General features: G+C 43.2%; 1 protein-coding gene across 1 annotated transcript in view; it reads left to right on the forward strand.

The window, feature by feature from the left end:
• The window catches only part of NFE2L2 (NFE2 like bZIP transcription factor 2), a 55,353-nt gene extending 34,987 nt beyond the window's left edge, over nt 1–20,366 (forward strand). Inside the window, exons 2-5 of the mRNA XM_073633835.1 lie at nt 9,057–9,317; nt 9,412–9,486; nt 12,029–12,211; nt 18,018–20,366. Coding sequence (XP_073489936.1) covers nt 9,057–9,317; nt 9,412–9,486; nt 12,029–12,211; nt 18,018–19,202 — 1,704 coding nt within the window. The 3' untranslated portion in view covers nt 19,203–20,366. The remainder of the gene's footprint in view (nt 1–9,056; nt 9,318–9,411; nt 9,487–12,028; nt 12,212–18,017) is intronic.
• The last annotated feature ends 1,602 nt before the right edge of the window (nt 20,367–21,968 follow it).

The raw sequence follows: 21,968 nt of genomic DNA on the forward strand, positions 1-21,968 counted from the left end.
CAAGTCTCTGTAGGTTTAATCGTGTGACAGCTTCAGCTGCTTAGGAATAGTTCTCCCGTGTCACTGATAAATTAATGGGTACCGGTCATTAAGATTTTAGTTTAAAGTGGTTCTAAAGGCAGAAGTTTTTTTTTTTCACCTTTTAATGCATTAAAGTAAAAATCTTCGGGGTGCAGCTCCCCCTTCTACTTACCTGAACCCCATCTCGATCCAGTGATGTGCATGAGAGCAGCAGCTCTCCCGGGTCTTTCTCCTAATTGGCTCACACAGCAGCGGGAGCCATTGGCGGGAGCCAGTGGGGAGAGTGGGGCCGAGCCACACTTTTTGTGAATGGTCAACATTCATTCACAGAAGCGCAGCTTGGGAGCGGGCCTGCTTGAGTGACCCCCGTAGCAAGAGGCTTGCTACGGGGGGTGGGGGCACTCGGCAGAGGGGAGGAGCCAGGAACGCAGGCAAGGGACCCAAAAAGAAGAGGATCAGGGATTCTCTGCAAAAGAATTGCACAGAGAAGGCAAGTGTAACAGGTTTTTTTTTTTAATTACCACCTCAGAAGACAGTAGAACATTTTCACTCTGCTTCATTAGGGAGCTCTAATGGAATCGGATGTCAAAAAGCTGAGAATGTGACCAGTCACGTGTGTCGCTGTGACATCATCTGCCCATGTGTATAAACCAGCCAATAAGTTTAAGAGTATTTGTATAAGGGCTCTGACTACTCCTTTTTTTTTTTTTAAATCTGTTTCTTTATTGTAGTATCGATTGCTTCTTTCATCTCATGCTCTGGTGCACAACCTAAGGCCCGACGAAGGTCTTGTGTGGCCTTCAAGGCCCCCTTAGACATTAGCCTGTATTTTGGTGTATACTTAAGGCTGTGAACAAAGATATATATTTTATCTTTCACACCATCTTATTTTAGGTACTCTCCTTTTCTCATGTATTTTGTATTTATTTTTTCCACCTCTGATCTTTTTTAATGGAACTTGCTGAGAACAATATCAAATGTGACACAAATCATTTTTTAAAGGAGAAGTGCAGGATATGAAAAAAACAAACCTATATACTCTTCTAGGCAGATGCAGCATTGCTCAGTTCTCTGTCTTCAGGTAGCAGAGAGCTGGTGACTGTCAGTCCCTGGCTCTCTGCTCTGCCCCTCCAATGCGACAGGTTGTGGAGGGGGGGGGGGGGGGCTGGCTCAGGCTTATAGGAGCACACTGAAAGGCTGAGCCAGCTGCTGGTCAGGCATCTGGGTGGATCCTGACATTAAAGTCGGGATCTCTCCAGAACCTGGACCAGCTGAGTGATGTGTATTGCGTATATATGTGTCACAGGCGTGCCGAAGGAAGTGTACTCCTGTGATACTCAGGAGAAGTAGGACCAAAAGAGCTTTGGCCTTACTTCTCCTTTTAAGGGGGCTGTAGGCAGCACAAATGATGAAGCATTTGTTTGTAAAGGGGCGGAAATAACAGTGATCTCTGGGTAATGTAATGTTTTTCCAGTCTTCTGAACGATGTACTCAGTAGCCAACAACTCTTATATCATTTGTGCGGTCTCTTTTCATCTCCCAAAGCATGCATGCAGATTCTGATCTTCCCCTCTAGCATACCTACAGTCTTTGATCTGCTCCTCTAGCATACCTAAAGTCTCTGATCTTCTTCTCCTCTAACATACCTACCTACAGTCCCTGACAACCTCTTCTAGCATACCTACAGTCCCTGACCACCTCTTCTAGCATACCTACAGTCCCTGACCACCTCTTCTAGCATACCTACAGTCCCTGACCACCTCTTCTAGCATACCTACAGTCCCTGACCACCTCTTCTAGCATACCTACAGTCCCTGACCACCTCTTCTAGCATACCTACAGTCCCTGACAACCTCTTCTAGCATACCTACAGTCCCTGACCACCTCTTCTAGCATACCTACAGTCCCTGACAACCTCTTCTAGCATACCTACAGTCCCTGACCACCTCTTCTAGCATACCTACAGTCCCTGACCACCTCTTCTAGCATACCTACAGTCCCTGACCACCTCTTCTAGCATACCTACAGTCCCTGACCACCTCTTCTAGCATACCTACAGGCTTTCACCCTCTCCTGTTGCAATCTCTCAACTTCCAGGGGCATTACATTCACTATGGCTTGGTGATGCCAGGGGGGCACTTGAGGACCTCTGTATCAAGCTGACCACCACTGATCTAAAGTAGTTAGATTTCTGTCCAAACTCAATATAATATAAACCATACATACTGTATGTACAGTGTAGTGTCTATGTCTTTTATTTATATACCAGTTAGTTGCTACTTCTCCATGTCCCTGGCAGGTTACACCTAAGCAGATCTAAACTTGGAAAAAAACAAAGCTTTATGACCCTGGATACAATAGAAGCATCCTGTCTGTCTAAGCCCCTGGTGCCCAACCTATGGCCTGAGAGGCACATGTGGCCCTTTGGTATATGATGTGCAGACCTCAGCAGTTCGTAGTGGGAATATTGATTGGGGTAACCGCATTAATCTCTACTAGCCTCCTATAAGAACATGTTTCCAGTTTCATATTCTGCAACATATCCCCAGTCAAAAATGTAGCATGCCCACTCTCTCTGACCCTCATTTCATCTATTAGGTTGGCAGGTCCTGACATACCTCTTAAGCATTACATATATTGAACATTATGTGCGGCCCTTTGGTAATGTCAGGGCCGCATTTTGAAGCCCCCTTTAGCTCATAAGTTGACAACCACAGATCTAAGCTTTATTGTCAATCGCCATAATATTAGTGGAGTGTCAGGTCCTACTATTTTATATTGGCAGTTTCTGCTTAGTAAAGAATGGTGTTAAAAAATTAAATTTGGTATTGTTTGATGGGGGAGATTTTAACTCGACATCCTACTACCAGAGTGCTCAAAGTATTTCCAGGTTATTAGTGTCGGTGACAGCGAAAAGTTTTGCCTTTCAAGTAAAAATTGTAGTTTTCAGTATTGCCCCTTGTGCATCTCTTATAAGTTACCTTTTGTCAGTATATTAGGAGCTTGCAGCAGTCATCTCTCACTGCACCGACACCTATAAACTGAGGGTGTCCATAGCCTTGGGAGCAGTGGCGGCATGTGCATTTTGGGCACCGCCCCCTCCCCTATCCATCCGCCCGGACCCTTGCCGGACGCATGGATTCCTATGGCGGGGCGGGAGGGGACGGTACTTTTTGAAGCACCTGAATAGAGCCAGAGGCTCTAATGGGCTTCAAAATAGGGTGGGCTTGGGGCGCAGAGAGTTTCACACTAACCTTCCTCCCCGCCAATCAGGAGGCAGGGCGTCAGACCTGTTTTCTGATTGGCCAAAGCACAAAGCCACCCTATTGGATGACTGGCGCTTAGGAAGAGGAGTGGAGGAGAAACACACTGGAGCGGAGGTAGCCGCCGCTCTGGTGCACTTGGAGAGGAGCTGCTGCCTGGCGGTAAGTGCCAGGGGGTCTGCCAGAGCCGTGCGCTGGGGGGGTGGGGTGGGGGTGCTGCCAGAGCCACGAGCCACGTGAGTGGGGGGGAGGGGGATGGTTTGGTGGGCACGGTGGCTGCAATTGATGTTGTGGTTTTTTCTTTTATTTAAAGTATTTTTCAGTTTGTTTGCGCCCCCCCCAAAAAATTTTGAGCAGCAGCCGCCACTGCTTGGGAGGAGTTTAGGGGTCTATGCACTACCTGTTTTAAACATGATTCTTGGCCAGGTATACACATTTAGGACACATAATGGAAAATCGTTACCATCCCTGGGCTTGGTGGAAGCCTTGGTGGTCCTAACAGGTCTTTCAGCTTATCTGAAGATTTGTTCCCACAGTTTTTGGTGGGGATGACCATCATGTGATCTCTTTGGGTATATTCATGAGATATGAACGCTGGCTGCTTAATGCATCATGCACATTATTGTTGCTCTTTTCATTGCTAACTTAGAGCTGTGTGTGTCATGAGAGAGGGAGTTCTGTGCTTGTGGAATCCAGTATGGAATGCTCACTCTCCGGTTCCACTACAGCCCACAACGTGTGTTCTTTTGCTAACAAACCCAGCATTAGAACACTAAAGGGCATATAAACACAATGGTTGAGGAGGTTACACACAACTAGATTCTGTTTTACTGTTGCAGGATATATTATATTTATTCTGATAAAAGAATTGATGAGAAGTTCTTACATGGAATCTCCGTCACTAAGGGCCCATTCACACCAGCGGGTGCACTTTATGCTTCATTGTCAGGTGTGGGGCAGTGTGTTGCAACAAATTGCACTGTTTTGTAAATTTTTGTTTTAATCTTTATTGAAATGTCACAAAATGACATTTCCCATGCCCATGTGCTGTGTAAAAATGCAACCTGTCCTATTGTTTTTTAGTGCATTGGTGTAAACTGAAACATTAAGAACATAAGGCAAATTGCTGTGGGGGGTGAGGGGAATTGGTATGAATTGGCCCCAAAATCTCATATAAACTCTAACATATTAGAACTACTTTTTAAAACATTTTAAATCCGAAGTCTTCATTAGAATACCTGTTGATTTTGCCATGAAGGTGCTTGTTTAGGCACTTCCTGTTATAGGATGACGACAATCTGACTCAGTCTCACAATTGTTTTTGCATGTCTGCAGACATGGCCCACTGTTGTCACCATCAGGAAACCTGCCCTGAGAAATGTCATGCAGCCATTTTTGGAGTGCATACATGTAGACGGGAAGTGGCTGCAGGTGATCACAAAGGGGGAAAATTGCCACAATTTGCTGATGGCCCTAGACCAGTGATCTCCAAACTGCAGCCTGAGGGTTGGATGCAGCCCTTTACTTGCCTTTTTATCTGGCCCCTGAGGCATTATTCCTGCAACTTATGCCAACAATGGGGCATGATTTCTTCCCCTAATACCAAAGATAGGGCACAGTCCAACCCACTCCAAAGTCTGAAGGACAGTAGAAGGACAGCCCTTTTGTTTAGAAAGTTTGGAGACCCCTGTCCTAGACTCCAATTGTTCACCCTTGAGATGTACTTGCCTTTCCCCTAGTAGGAGCCCCCCTAAGGCACCTGGATGAGGTACTTGGACCCACGCAAGATCCATTTTATCTAATATATTGGTGGTGGTGCAATTCTGAGGCACCTGCAGACAATCAAACTTTTAACAATGTCTCAGCCACTTTATGAAGACACGTTTTCATAACTTTGAATCGCATCATGTTCGACCCATAAGACGTTTCTCTTGGTGGTCATGGAATGCTGGCAATCATACAGAAAACCACATACCTTTTAGGCTTAGTTCCTAAACACACCAGGACAAGAATAATTTTTCTCCTTTTGTTTTCTTCTTCCTCTTTTTTTTCTTCTGTCTTTCTGTCTTTCGTCTTTCTTTCTTCTTCTTTCTTTCGTCTTTCTTTCTTCTTTCTTTCTTTCGTCTTTCTTTCTTCTTCTTTCTTTCTCCCCCCCCCCCCCTTTTTTTTTTTTCTCCCTCTTTCTTCGTTTTTTTAAAAGGGGGTGGCTATTTTTGGCTGCATCAAATGGGATTTGAAAATTAGTCACAAGGCTGTAATAAAGATCTTTATTCTTGTGTTTAAAGCTTTGTGAATTGAGCCTCTGATCTGGAAACATGTATAGCATTTTCTGTACATATCTGTCAAAATAAATTCCAATGAAACAGTTAACTGGAATTGTGCTGATATATTGCTGATAAGTTTAGGATTTTTTTTGTCGCTTGTTATGTGAGCAGATTAATAAAATGCAAAGACTTGCATCACTCCAGAAATATACTGATCTGTATCTTTCCTTGTGAGCCAGACGCAGCCTATTGTGTGCGTGTAGAATATTATTTTGACAGGAAATGAAATGAGCACAGTTCCTCTGATAGTTCCCTATTGTTACTAGTTCTCTTGTGACACGGCATATGACTACAAAAGACCGTGGAAAGGCCTTTCTCCTATACCCTGAGGGTTAGATGCTGCTGAACCAGAATAAAGGCGTGAAAACCACATTTGCGCGCGTGTGTGTGTGTGTGTGTGTGTGTGTGTGTGTGTGTGTATACAGTATCTCACATGTGACAACACTGAAGAAATGATACTTTGCTACAATATAAAGTAGTGAGTGTACAGCTTGTATAACAGTGTAAATTTGCTTTCCCCTCAAAATATCTCAACATATAGCCATTCATTTCTAAACTGCTGGCAACAAAAGTGAGTACACCCCTAAGTGAAAATGTCCAAATTGGGCCCAATTAGCCGTTTTCCCTCCCTGGTGTCATGTGACCTGTTGGTGTTACAAGGTCTCAGGTGTGAATGGGGAGCAGGTGTGTTAAATTTGGTGTTATCGCTCTCACTCTCTCATACTGGTCACTGGAAGTTTAACATGGAACCTCATGGCAAAGAACTCTTTGAGGATCTGAAAAAAAAAGAATTGTTGCTCTACATAAAAATGGCCTAGGCCAGTGATGGTGAACCTTGGCACCCCAGATGTTTTGGAACTACATTTCCCATGATGCTCATGCGCTCTGCAGTGTAGTTGAGAATCATGGGAAATGTGGTTCCAAAACATCTGGGGTGCCAAGGTTCGCCATCACTGGCCTAGGCTATAAGAAGATTGCCAAGACCCTGAAACTGAGCTGCAGCACGGTGGCCAAGATCATACATCGGTTTAACAGGACAGATTCCACTCAGAACAGGACTCGCCATGGTCGACCAAAGAAGTTGTGTGCACGTGCTCAGCGTCATATCCAGAGGTTGTCTTTGGGGAAATAGACGTATGAGTGCTGCCAGCATTTCTGCAGAGGTTGAAGGGGTGGGGGGTCAGCCTGTCAGTGCTCAGACGGGCTGACCCCCCTACAACTACTTAGACCAGGCTTCATCCTTAGGCTAGGAATAGTATACTTACACCCCTTTCTGCTGCCACCTCCCGGCCCTTTAAGAAGTTCTAAATGCCGGGAGGCGGGAGGCTCCGATCGCAAGTGGCCACCTGGAGTTTTCCGGTACCCACCTGTAACTGTGCTGGGAGCGCGCATTTTTACATTTTGGACGAATATATGCAGCCTCTTGCCATTAAAGGCCCATCTGCAGAGAGGCCAAATGTATTCATACAGCTGGCGGGAATAGGTTAAGGCCTCTTTTTCACAGGTGCAGCTGTCCTGCCGCTGTTAAAAGCATGTTTTGTTATATTGAAATTCCAAGTCTTCAGGCACAGCGATCACTTGCAGTTGTACATTGCGATTAGCAGCGATTACATGCGATTTAGCTGCGGTGAAACATTCTTGCCATTTCTAATGTGCTTCCTGTTTTTTTCTTTCCTTGTTGCTACTGTTATCCGCAGGTGAAATGGTACACAGCGATGCGGTTATTTACAGATAGCTGCGATTAAATCGGTCCTGAACGCAGTCAAATAAATTTTTTCTAACCGCACAAAACCCCATGTAACAAAACCGTCGCTAAACGCAGTGTGTGAATGGGGGCCATAGGAAAGCATTGTCTGAGTTTAGGTACCGTAGATAACTTCATCTAAGCTGAATTCTATCCGCCCGTGTGTAATATATATATATTATACAGTGTGTGTGTATAAATATAATATATGTTAGGGCTGAAACGATTAATCAATAATGAAAATCGTTGTCAACGATTTTCATTATCGATTAGTTGGTCCGCACCTTCCTCCCTGTCCATCCGTTAAAATCCTCCTCCTGTGTAAGGCGCTGCCATATGTGACCATGCACGTCTGCGCAGCATGTCCGTGCCTCTCCTTCTCACCTCTCCTCCTCGCTGACGTCAGCTCCCCACTGATCTTTTCAGCCCCGCCCACTGCTGCCTCAAGGGAACAGAGAGGCGAGAAGCAGCCGTGAGGAGAGCCGAGTCGCACTAATGGCTAGTAATAACACAGTAAAAACGGAAACTCAGTACATTATTTTTTATGACAAATGGCACCTTTCAGGAGGGAGGGGAGAACTGGTACCTGTTTTAGACACATCTGGGAGACGACAACGTCGTCCCTCGAAGTTCGGCCCCCCCGCCGCCGCGCCAATTGGAAAGCGCGTCACACGTGAGCAGTATGGAACCGGCTTTGGAGCTGAAGGGCTTCACTGCCGGTTTCCCTGACGAGGAATGGCAGCAGCAGCACCCGACAGCCGATGCGACTGGGATGCCGTCATCGCGGGCTCCCTGGACAGGTAAGTGTCTATATATTAAAAGTCAGCAGCTACAGTATTTGTAGCTGCTGACTTCTTTTTTTTTTTTTTTTCCCCCACCAGGCAGAACACCGCTTTAATGGCCAAGTTTGACAGGCAGCACCACCTGTCAACTCAACATAGCATGTTAACTTTGCTGCAACTCCTCCAGCTGAACTTTAGACTTTGGGTGGATGGCCAGGGGGTTAGTATAACTGCGGCTCTGCCATCTGTCTTTACCAAACCCTGGCTGCCCGTTTGAAAGAGGCCTTGACTGTAATCAGATTGTCTTCTGGATACATTCTTTAGCCAATTGCCACTTCTAACTAAAGAAGGTAATATCTTTACAGTGTAGAGATTCAGGCAGGTGATCAGCATACTTTCCAGTGTTTTAAAACTGGTATATTTTATGAAGACATGGCCATTGTTGGTAAGCCATCCCCCTTTCTGGTGTTGGATGGTGATGACCGTGTTGAATAACTGTGTTTTTTAGTGGCAGATGTATTATTGATTTGTAGCATTCGGTGTCAGTGAAGATTAGAGCGAATGGCGGAGTTTCAGCCGCTTTCTTTATCATCATAAATTAGTGGGCCCACCCTTTCTTCTGCCTTCTTGAGGCTGTGCTGATCCTCAGACAGCCTCAGTTTACCCATGTACACCTTCCTCTATGAATATTACTCAGTGGGCCTCATGCATAATGGTGTCCAAATGAGAAATTGGTTTTGTGAGCCCTAGCAACCATTTGAAATCTTGAATGTTCGTAGTGAAGTATTGGAGATTAAAAAATGTGGTTACTCTGGGAACCAATTGCCCTTTCTTCAGACGATTTTATCCATTTGCCTCAGTGTAATGAAGGCTGTTGGGTTATACATTTTACTGACTATATATTGTATTTTTTTTTTCTTAGGATATGGATCTCATCGACATCCTGTGGAAACAAGACATTGACCTCGGTGTTGGTCGAGAAGTTTTTGACTACCACCAAAGACGGAAAGAATATGAGCTGGAAAAACAGAAGAAGATTGAAAAAGAGCACCAGGAGCAGCTTCTAAAGGAGCAGGAAAAAGCCTTTTTTGCCAATCTGCAATTAGATGAGGAGACCGGGGAATTCATCCCTGTTCAGCAGCCGGCACCGATCGAGGCTGCAGTGGTCATAAGCTCCTTGCAGGTAATTAGTCCACATCTTGTTTAATAAAGCAGTGTTGGCATGGACAACTTGTTGGGATCAACCAGCTAATGTTTACATTTCTTTTTGTGTCTAGAATAAGCCAGATCTGGGCCAAGGATTGTCCTTTGATGAATGCTTGAAACTTTTAGCTGATACATTCCAGATGGAGGTAACTATTTAGGGTTTAAAGACTATAGATTACATTCTAAGTGGCATCTTGTACCTAATTGTATAGTGAAGGGCAACTAGCAATGGCCAATGAAGTATAAATTACAGCACGTGCTGACAAGATTGAAAAAAAAATTAACCTACCTGTTGTGTGGAAGGCATCTTCTAATGCCTTGACTTACCTTCCTTGCAGTAGCCTCTACAAAGATCCTATGCAAACACCGGCCATACCCTATGATCAGTATAGGGACTGTGCTAGCAACAACCCCGCCACCATGAGACAATGCTTGGGCCTGATGGTTGACTGTTTAGGCACTAAGGGGTTGATTTACTAAAACTTGAGAGTGCGAAACTGGGTGCAGCTCTGCACAAAAACCAATCAGCTTCCAGGTTTTTAAAAAAATGTATTTATTTTTTTTGTCCAAGCTTAACTGAACAAGCTAAAGTTAGAAGGTGATTGGTTACCATACACAGCTGCATCAGATTATGTGCGCATCAGTTTTAGTAAATCGGGAAAAGCGATTCAGTTATGTTGCCTAGACTTTTTAAGTAGATGATTTACAAGTGTCTGCATTGAATTTTAAATGACCCTTTTTGTGAATTTGTAAATGTCATATTAAGGGCAACTCTGTTCTGCCCAGTTTTAAAGGGGTTTTTAAAGCATTTATTAACCCCCCCCCCCCCCCCAAAAAAAAAAACAGATCCTGTTCCCATAAAGCATGTTATACACAGCACAGCATTTGTGCTGTGTCATTTGGCTCTCTGTTTCACCTGTAATATCTGTCTGATCCTGCCTGGCCATGCCCTTCCCCTTTACTTTGACCACGATATATAAGGGCTGCTGAGCCCTGACACCATTGTCAGCGTACGTGCCTCCGTCAGCCGCAGTCATGCTCTCTGTCTCCCGTGTCCTCTCTTCCTATCATCTCCCCCCTCCCCTCTCTGACTTTCTGCTCCTGCCAGCGGCCACCCCCACCGCTCCTGCTGCTCTCATACTTAACATTTAAGGGCCAGTTGACACCAGATGCAGTTCCGTGCGTTTTTTTTTTTTTTTTTTTTCCTGCACAAAATGCATGCAGTGTTTTCCATGTATTCCAATGGCTCTAGTTCACACCATGCAGTCAGTTTCCAGAGCAGAAACTGACCAGAAACTGACTGCATGGTGTGAACTAGAGCCATTGGAATACATGGAAAACACTGTGCATGCATTTTGTGCAGGAAAAAAGCGCACAGAACTGCATCTGGTGTGAACTGGCCCTAAAAGCTCCCATCCCCTCTGTATTATAACAATAAGTTCCCCTGTGTCTGTGTTTTATATCATAAATATGCTTATCTGTACTGATAACACAGCATCTTCCAGCAATCATGTGACTCCTCGGCTCTGTCTCTCCTCTCCTCCCCGGCTAAAGTCAGCGGCGGTGCTCAGCCCCGCCCACAGGAACTGTCAGCCGGGCAGAGGAGAGAGGAGGCAGCTGATCACAGGAAGACGGTGTGTTATCAGTACAGATAAACATATTTAGGCTATAACACAGACACGGGACCTTTCTGTCTCCCCCCCCCCACGCTCCTGGCTCCTCCTCTTCTCTAAATGCCTCCATCGCAAGCTGCTTGCGATGGAGGCACATGTGCATGCTCACTCCCAAGCCCCCCTCTGTGTGTTCATAAGACGCGCATATTGGGGCTTGTCCCCTCCTCACAGGCTGTGATTGACCGCAGCGGGAGCCAGTGGCTCCTGCTGCTGTCTCTCAGCCAAGGAGGAGGCAGATTACAATTCCGTAAGTATGGGGGGGGAGGGCTGTATATTGAAGCTTTTTTAACGGCATGCATAGGATGCATGCCGTTTAAAAACCTTCAACTTTTAGAACCACTTTAAGGTTTGGTGTGCTGCATCATATTAAATCTATTTTTTTAGGTTTACTACAGCTTAAATAAGAAAGGGTCTCGGATTTTATCCTTGGGTTTTGTGGATTTAATTACACCTTCACTAAAACTGTATTTTTGCGCTGGATTGGATTTCTTTAGCCATCACAAGCCATAGGCACTGCTGGCTTTCAGTAACACATTCTGGTGTATGATGAAAAGTTCCAAACTGTTGTCCGGCCTGCCAGTGCCATATGGTCTCCATTGTTGCAATTCCTGCACAGTTTGTGCATGATTCTTGGTGGAATATTGTACTTTGTAATTCCAGTTTGCCCACTTTGGGTCCCTGCACCTTGAGCCAAACTGCAAGAAGAGGGTGGTGGCAGTTTGCCCAGTGTCTCTAGTTATCACTTCTAGGTGTACAGACCCGGAGTAGACAAACTCCTTCAGTCTTCCTGCACATTTGGAGTCTGATATTAGTGATACTAAGACTTTCCAGTTGTCTGGGGTATGATGGAGGGCCGCACAAGAATCCAACCGTCTGTCAGAGCATGCAATCTTTGTTCCTTTTTTTGAATTTCAGCTTGTATTAAATATTTTTGATATATAAAGATTCAATATACAAACACTTGACATATAATAAAAAAAATATATAAAAGAAACCCCACTATGTATGTTTTCAGGCACCTACAATGACCTTCCAAACAGAAATTGCACCCAGTCCTCACATGGAGGTCAGTCAGAACTTGCTCCCTCCACAGCAGCTTCCTGCACCAGAAACTCTGCAGAACACAACCACTAATGCAGAAGGCATGCGAGAAATGGAACAGGCCTGGGAGGAGCTGCTGTCTATTCCTGAGTTACAGGTAGGCTTGTTATTATGACGTCTCCTCTATAAGCCAATCGCATACAAATTCTGATTATCACAATGTGATTTTTTTTATTTTTTTTAAAAAGCCAACCATAAAATTAGGTGAACTAAAAAGGGTCTAATACAGTACAGTTGCGGGGCTTGGCACAAAAACAGCATGTGTCTGCCGGGGCAGTTTTTAAAATTTTTGCAAACATTAAAATCCTTTTTTTTTGCTAGAAATTACTTGAAACCCCACAGCTCCCATAGCCCTCTAAAAGTAATTGGGTAGCTCTAGAGCAGCCTGGAGCCTTTTTATCTAAAAGTCTTTTGCCAGCTGTAAAAATCAATAGCAAGATCATGGGTGTAGGTAGGAGCAGCCCTGAGCTTGCTTTACCCCTTTTATACCATGCCATTTAAAAAAAAGTACAGTGGTAGACAAGGGGTTAAGGAGGCTTTCAATTGGGGGGGGGGGGGGGGACAAGCATTGATAGTCCTCAGAAATTAGGCTTTTTTTTTCCTATCAAAACGGTCCATGCCTGCTGTCGTATCTCACAGACAAATACTGACCGTGTTGGCATGTCGAGCGTTTGCCTTAAAGTAAGACAACCTGATCTTGAAAAGATTTAAGCATAAACAATCGAAATATATATATATATATATATATATATATATATATATATATATATATATATATATATATATATATATATATATATATATATATATATATATATAGTATTTATTTATATATATAGTATTTATTTATTTATATATATATATATATATATATATAGTATTTATTTATTTATTGGCGTATAACACTCACTTTTTCACCCTGAAAATCGGGTGCAAATAGTGTGTGCGTGTTATATGCCAATACTTCAATTTTAGCTGCCTCGGAGGGGACAGGGAGGGGGGTGGGACGAGCGCCGTCAGATTACATACAGTGAAAAGCTCCTGCTTACTTGGTGGCCTCTGTAATAGGAAGTCCTGTCTCCTGGGCCACCATTGGAGCACTGTTCTGTCTATCATAGGAGATTCTCACTGTATGTAATCTGTCGGTGCTCATCCCACCCCCCTCCCTGTCCCCTCTAGGCTGCAGATGGGCATTGATGAGGCTGCTGCACTGATGGCAATGGTGAGGCTGCTGCATTGATGTGGACTGATGAGGCTGCATTGATGGCACTTGTGAGGCTGCAGATGGGCATTGATCAGGCTGCATTGATGGCAATGGTGAGGCTGCAGATGGGCACTGACCCTTATTTTGCTTCAAAGTTCCTTATTTAAAATTAGTTTTTTTCCTGAAACTTCCCTCTTAAAATGAATGTGCGTGTTATATGCCGATAAATAATAAATATATAATATTGTGTGTCAAAATTATTGAAGTGTTACTAAACCCAGGACCCTGCATTCAGTATATCTGGTCTCCCACAGTACACAACATGGAAATGCATTTATTAAATATAAACTGCTAAATACCTTTTCTCATCAGCAGTTAGAGCAGTCTTGTGACTTCTATCAGTGTTTGGCTGAGCACTGGTTAAAGCTTGTAGGAGTTTTCATTCTCCCCTGCTTGTCCTATGAGGCTGCAGGACCCCTGACCCTCTTTCCGGACAGTGCTAATTGGCCCTGTGCTGATCACATGCACTCTCCCAAGAAAAAAACTCTAGCAATACACACCAAACTGAGCATATTCAGCTTTCCCCCAAGGCTCTGTTCTATCAGGAGATGGGTTGGGGACAGTGGAAGAAGGGGGGAATCAGATAAGACAGGATCAAACAGCCTTTTTACACAATGTGGAGGATTAACCCATTAGGTCCCACAGTGAGTATAACAAGCATGCTTTACTGCATATACAGACTGATTTTACTGTTGTGGGTTTAGTAAAACATTTAATGTTTTATTAAAATATTATTACAAATATTTTAGTGTACTAACTGGTCTTTTCTGTCTGCTCGTACTTCGTCATTATTTGTGCACTTTGCTAAATAGGCACAAGCCAATTTTTTATGCAAACATTTTATATGTATCTACATCCATAAAATACTGCAGATAAAACACCCTCTGTACTTCTGAGAGCACTACTGATGATCTCTGTGACCAGCACTCTAATGATACACAAGCCTACAATAATACAAACTGACTATTGTTCTCCTAAACCACATGACACACATTTGCTTCTCATAATATTGATGGGCAGCGTTTTTTACTGGACCTGTATCTTGGGAGATTACTCTTAAAGTGTTACTAAGTCCACTTGTTATACTCTCTATGGACCCTAAGGAGTTAATCCTTTGCATTGCGTAAAAAGGCTGTTTGATCGTGTATGCACCGATCCTCCCCCTCCTGCACTGTTCCCCTGGACCAGTCCAGATAAGACACAGTGAGTGGAGTCAGGTTGCACATGCTCAGTTTGGTCTCTCTTGCTGAAGAGAACATTTCCTGTTTTGATTTGAGCTAGTCAAGTCACATGGTATTGACATCACACACTTGGGGCTGTATATAGATCCTGAATGACAGCCCTGTCCCTCCCTCTGCCCAGTAATTAAGAGCCCTTTCACACTAACAGTGTGGCCGCGTTGGTGGTAAAGCGCCACTAGTTTTAGACTCGATGCACATCTATGCATGTTACAGCGATTTGCGTTTGTTTTTTTTTTTTTTTTTTTTACACTGTATATAGCTGGTTGCTAAGTTGGGCGCTGGGAAGCCGGTCGCCGTATCCTTAACAACCGATGAGTCATCAGTTGTCAGTGGGCTTCTTGCTGAATGTAAAAAAAAAGGCCATGCCCCTGGTGACATCACGGACCCATCATGCCCCAGGCAGTGACGTCACAAGGGGCCGTGACCTCCGGATGACGTAATCCGATTGCCACGCCCCATCGTTATTTAAGAAATGCAGGACATCAGTGCCGACAGATCTGGATGCAGCATCGGAGGAGGAGCGGTGGCAGAGGAAGAAGAACACCGGAAAAAGAAGACAGAAGAAGAGCGGAAGGAGAAGACTGGAGGATGAAGATGCGGGAGAAGATGGAGGAAGACCGGAGGAAGAAGCAGAGAAGAAGAAGATTTTTAATAAGATTTGTCAAAAACAGTCTACTGTATTTTTAACACTATACTACTATTTTTTTTTTTAGTGAATGGGTAGGGGTACAATGTACCCCATACTCGTTCATATGGGGGAGCGGGATCTGGGGGCCCCCTTGTTAAAGGGGGGCTTCCAGATTCTGATAAGCCCCCGCCCGCAGACCCCAAAAACCACCGGGCAAGGGATGTCGGGAAGAGACCCTTGTCCCCATCAACATGGGGGCAATGTGCTTTGGGGTGGGGGGCGGGCGCAGAGCCCCCCCTGCTCCAAAGCACCCATCCCCCCATGTTGAGGGCATGCGACCTGGTATGGTTCGGGGGGGGGGGGGGGGGGGCGGCGCTTGCTCGTCCCCTCCCTTTCCTGACCTGCTGGGCTGCATGCTCGGATAAGGGTCTGGTATGGGTTTTGCCATTTTAAAAAAAAAAAAAAAAAAAAAATTTTGGTGTGTGTGGGGGTCCCCTCCGAATCCATACTAGACCCATGGACCTGGGTCTTTGGCTAGCGGCCAAAGAAAGGGTTAATGGCACCCGTGTAGCGCCGCTGCCGAAGCGCTTTGCAGGCTTTATAGGCGCTATTTTTAGCTCTTTAGCGTCTGAAAAATGCCTCAGTGTGAAAGGGGTCTTAAAAAGAAGTGGGTGGGATGTCACATCTATAGTGGATTTCAAGAGGCAATGATTCCCATAAACAAGATAACATAGAACAGTGCAGTAGCATGTACAGGAGTATTACACATGCAGCAATCAGTTATGATGTCCATCCCACCTGGCACCCCAATGCCACCTTGCTAACACCCTACCCCCTGTCATCCTCATCACACCTGGCACCCCAATGCCACCTTGCTAACACCCTACCCCCTGTCATCCTCATCACACCTGGCACCCCACTGCCATCTTGCTTACACCTTACCCCCTATCATCCTCATTCCCCCCATAACCCACTGCCAGCTTCCAAACATGTGCATTGACAAAGCAGCTTATTCCAATGTATGTTGATAGGACAAGGGTCTCTTCCCCCACAAATGTGTCGTGGCGGATAACATTTTCTGTGGGTGGGGGTTTATTGAAATATGGAACAATGTTAACAATAATGCGTTACTAAACCAACAACAGTAAAGTCGGTCTGTATATGCAGTAAAGCTTGCTTGATATACTCTGTGGAACCTAGGGGGTTTATCCTCTGCATTGTGTAAAAAGGCTGCTTGATCCTGTCTTCTCTGATCCTCCCCTTCTTCCACAGACTCCAAAAATAACCTGATATTTACAGAATCTATGGAGTCGGGCTGCTCATGCTCAGTTTGGTGTGTATTGCTAGAGAGTTTTTTTTTCTTGGGAGAATGTGATCAGCACAGGGCCAATCAGCACTGTCCAGACAGGACAATCGTGGGAGAAATGAAAACTCCTCCTACAAGCTATCAGCACACACTGATACATGTCGCAAGACTGCTTATACTGCCATATACAGCTGATAAAAAAAGGTATTTATCAGTTTATATTTACGAAAACTATTGCGTTTCCATGTTCTGTGTACTGTGGGAGACCAGATATAGTGAATGCAGGTTCTGGGTTTAGTAACACTTTAAGCTGGCTCACAATCACTTGCATGGGCACAGTAAATAAAATGTTCATAATCTTAAATTCTGAGTGGACAAATGGATACTGAAGTTATGCACTTGTCAGTCTATCCTAGGAACCAGCAACACTTTACCAAACCAAGTTTCCATTGTAATCAATCAACTATAACTTTTTAGGAATATTCGCTCTTGTTATAGACATCCTCCCAGAACACACCTTCCGCGCCCCCTGGGGCACGCTCTGTGACCACTGTGTCCTTTGGACACAGCTGATCACAGATCGAGGTAAAGGGCCAATCACAGCAGCCCTTTACCATGTGATCAGCTGTGTCCAATCACAGCTGATCACATGTAAACAAGCTTGTCGGTTATTGGCATTCCCTTCCTCACGTGCTGTCTTTGTGAGGAAAGGAGAGTCAATATCCAGCAAGGTTGATGGGGAACATTTACACTGATAATTGGGTCTTTGATCACCAGTGCCCTGATTATCAGTGTAGCCTCATCAGCGCACACATCTGTGAAGAAGAAAAATTACCTATTTTATTGCAAAATTTTTTAACAAACGAAGAAAACCTTTTTTATTTTTTTGGAAATTTTTGGTCTCTTTTTGTTTTTTGTTAGCAAAAATAAAAAACCCAGAGGTGATTAAATGCCACCAAAAGAAAGCTCTATTTGTGTGAAGAAAATGACAGAATTAATTTGGGTACAGTTTTGCATGACCGCGCAATTGTCGTTCAAAGTGTGACAGCGCTGAAAGCTGAAAATTGGCCTGGGCAGGAAGGGAGTGAAAGTGCCCAGCATTGGGTTGGTTAATAGGAGGAAACACCTGCACAATCCATTAAATTTGTATCCAGTCAGGCAGCCCCTTGTACTACATAGTTCATTGTAGATTTTCTTTTTTCGTTTTTGTTTAGCAAAAAATAAAAAACCCCAGTGGTGATTAAATACCACCAAAAGAAAGCTCTATGTCTCAAATGATAAAAATGTCATATAGGTACAGTGTTGCATGACCGCACAATTAGTTATACAAAGTGCGACCGCGCTAAAAAAGCTGAAAATTGGCCTGGGCAGGAAGAGGTAAACGTGCGCAGTATTGAAGTGGTTAAGGTGGTAGAATTGCAGTTTTCCACAATTTAACTTGCTTTGTGTCTTCTTTCCATACAGTGTTTCGGCAGTCAGATTGATGGCTTTGCGGACCTGAGTATGTATTCAAATCAAGAACCCCTTGCAGAGACTGTACCCAGTTACATATTTCACAGTCCAGTACCACCTTTGGAAAAGCCAGTTGAAAATGCCGCACCGGTTTTCTCTAATGACTTTGCAGGTTCCTTTGTACCCAATGTGCCCACAGTAAACACAAACCAAACATTTAATATGGAATCTTTTTGTGATGACATATTTACCCTTATTGACCCGAAATTGACCAATGTGCCTTTAACAGACAATTCAGGCCAGTCTCTCACTGAACTTTTAAATGAACCTGTTGATATAAAGGACCTTTCTATGTGCAAAGCATTTAATGGGAACAATCCATCAGAATTCAATGATTCCGATTCAGGAGTTTCAGTTGGCACAAGTCCGTGTTCTACGTCACCTGGGCAATCTATGGGCTCCTCTGTCTATGGAGATGCTCCTTATGGATACAGTGACTCTGAAATAGAAGATATGGATAGCACACATGAAAGCGTACAACACAAAAATCCCACTGAAGAGTTCCCAGCGTCAATCACAGAAGATGCATTTTTTTCACTCTCGCCTTTTGTACCACTTGATGGATCCTTTGAAACCGAATCTCTCAATTCTCCAGCAGTAGAGTTGCCCGTTAGGCCTGGTCACAGTAGGTCCCCATTCACAAAGGACAAATCTTTAAGTCGCCAGGAGGCTCGTTTCACTAGAGACGAGCAAAGAGCGAAAGCTCTTAATGTACCATTCTCAGTCAATACAATTGTTAACCTTCCTGTGGATGATTTCAATGTTTTGATGTCCAAACACCAGTTTAATGACGCCCAACTTGCTCTCATCCGAGATATACGCAGGCGTGGAAAAAATAAGGTTGCAGCCCAAAATTGCCGCAAGAGGAAAATGGAGAATATTGTGGAGTTAGAGAGTGACCTAGATCAGCTGAAGAACGAGAAAGAAAAGCTACTTGCTGAGAAGGGAGAATATAACAACAGCCTTCGTCTTATGAAGAAGCAACTCGGTACCTTGTATATGGAGGTCTTCAACAAGCTGCAGGACGAGGATGGAAAACCGTACTCCCCTCTCGAATATTCCCTTCAACAAACAAAAGATGGGAATGTCTTCCTTGTTCCGAAAGCCAAAAAAATCGAAATTAAGAAAGAGATCTAAAATACTTTTTTTTTTTGTTTTTTTTTTTTTTTGTTTTTTTTGTTTTCTTAAAATTCTATGCTTCTATAGTGTGGGTATATGAGTTGTGCTTAAGGGGTCGCTTTATTAGAACTAGCATTTTTGTACTGTAGCACTTAACGCCCATGAAATAAACAATATCAAAATATATTTTTTAAACTAAAGTACCTAGTTAGCCAGTCCACATGCTACTAAAAATCACTATATTTTAGAGGCCTCAGGATTTAAGAATGAACATTAAGTAATGTCGGGGTTATTGACCAGGCAATAATTGTTTAAGATTGCCATGTACAATATGTGAGCCAAACCATGGCGGTTCAGTTTTCACTAAAAGTTAGTGATTTTACTGAGATTATGGCAGGTGAAATAAATTTTGCTAACAAACTACGTAGCCATGATAAATGGTGCATGGGTTCATTTCATAAAATGGGTACCCATGGTCGGAATTGGAGTTGCCATTTTACACTCTAAGTTTCTGTAAGGAATTATAAAAAGAAAAAAAAATGGCTTTCCAATAAAATATGCCTGGTTCAGATTATTACAAGAATGGGCATTTTGAGAGAATTAACATTACTTTTTAAATGTTTCTGATTGTGTGTGTTCTTCACTCTGTGACTTTTTTCCTGTAATCTGAAATACCTGATTTTAGAAGATTTCACACCGAAAGGCTTTCTTTAGTATAGCATATAATGGGTAGCATAGGTGGAAGGTCACACCCATGTGTGTGTATTCTTTTTGTAAGATGGTTCTGTTGCCATAGCAATTTGACATCAAAAGAAAAACCAGCTGGACAACTTACTGGAGAGGGACTGGACTCCCTCTAGCTATGGAGAAACATCAACCTTTTAAAGGATTCAGTGCACTGAAAGCAAAGCTTTCCTCAATAGATGCACCCAGTTTTCCTTAATTTTCTAACTGTAAATAGTGCAATACATCATATTTATATAAATATATAAAATGTCCTATTTTATGTACCAAAAGAATTCAATTTAGTACACTAAGCATTATCAGTTGCAGGACACTTTTAATTGGGAACCTTCTTTTTATTGACGTATCTTTTGTCTTCTGAGTTTTTTTTTTATATTATATATGTTTTCGTTAGGCAATTCTGAGGGCCATTAATAAAACATATAACGTAACATCAAATGTCGTGTCTAGTTTTGTTTCTCTTGGTACCATTGTTTAATTTTATGTCAGTATAGTGCAAAACATAATTGTTACCTGTGGTCCTCTGAGTCTCTATAACCTATCCAATGATGCAGCAATTTGCTGCACTAACTTGTGCAAATGCCATTAAGCATGAATGTGTTGCTGTGGAAGTCATGGATGAAATGCAAAGAGCCGATCAGAATGACTCTGTGCCTTGTAACCACCAAAGTGATCACATATGCTAGCGTTTTACATTTGAGATCCCTACCCTTCCTCTCACTACTAAGGAAATGGAGGAAGGAGAATTTCCTGAATGAAGAGTTTCTAGGCAGGAAATCAGCTGCACATTCAAAGCTGGGGGGGTTTAAAAAATGTTATTGTGGGATTTTTTTTTTTTTTTTTAACCCTCTTCCACCTTCTGTACATCTCTTCTGCATCCTGTCTCTGTAGTGCCTACAGTTGTTTGCATACCCTGGCTGAAATCTTGAAATTTTGGCAGCGATATTAAAAATATGACTGATCATGCCAAAAATGATTTTATTTAAGTATAGTGATCATATGAAACCATTTATTATCACATAGTTTTGTCTCATTTTTGAATCCTAATGATGACATAAAAATCCCAAATAGCCCTTATCAAAAGTTTACATCCCCTGCAGTGTTTGGCCTTGGTACAGACACACAAGGTGACACACGCAGGTTAAAATGGCAATTAAAAGTTCATTTCCCACATCTGTGGCTTTTTAAATTGCAATTCATATCTGTGAATAGTCAATGAGTTTGTTAGCTCTTGTGTGGATGCACTAAGCAGGCTAATACTGAGCCATGGGGAGCAGAAAAGAACTGTCAAAAGACCTGTGTAACAAGGTAATGGAACGTTAATAAAGATGGAAAAGGATATAAAGATAATAAAAGCCTTGAATAGGCTAGTCAGTACTGTTCAAACACTTAAGAAGTGGAAAATTTAAGGCATCTCTTGATACCAAGCCAAGGTCAGGTAGGTAGACCAAGAAAGATTACAGCCACAACTGCCAGAAGAATTGTTCAGGGTGCAAAGAAAACCCCACGGGTAACCTCAGGAGAAATACAGGCTGCTCTGGAAAAAGATGGTGTGGTTTTTTTTTAAGGAGCACAATACGATGATACTTGAACAAAAATGAGCTGTATGGTCGAGTTGCCAAAAAAGAAACCTTTACTGCGCCAGTGTTGTTGGGCATGTTGTAACTTGTTTTTTTTTTTTTTTTTTTTGTGACATTGGCACAATAAAGGCTTCTTTCTGGCAACTCAACCATGCAGCTCATTTTTGTTCAAGTATTGTGCTCCTTAAAAACAACCACACCATCTTTTTTCCAGAGCAGCCTATGTTTCTCCTGAGGTTACCTATGGGGTTTCCTTTGCACCCTGAACAATTCTTCTGGCAGTTGTGGCTGTAATCTTTCTTGGTCTACCTGACCTTGGCTTGGTATCAAGAGATGCCTGATTTTCCACTTCTTAAGTGTTTGAACAGTACTGACTAGCCTATTCAAGGCTTTGATTATCTTTATATCCTTTTCCATCTTTATTAACGTTCCATTAACTTGTTACACAGGTCTTTTGACA

This window comes from Aquarana catesbeiana, linkage group LG06 (assembly GCF_042186555.1).
Source record: "Aquarana catesbeiana isolate 2022-GZ linkage group LG06, ASM4218655v1, whole genome shotgun sequence".
Taxonomy (NCBI): domain Eukaryota; kingdom Metazoa; phylum Chordata; class Amphibia; order Anura; family Ranidae; genus Aquarana; species Aquarana catesbeiana.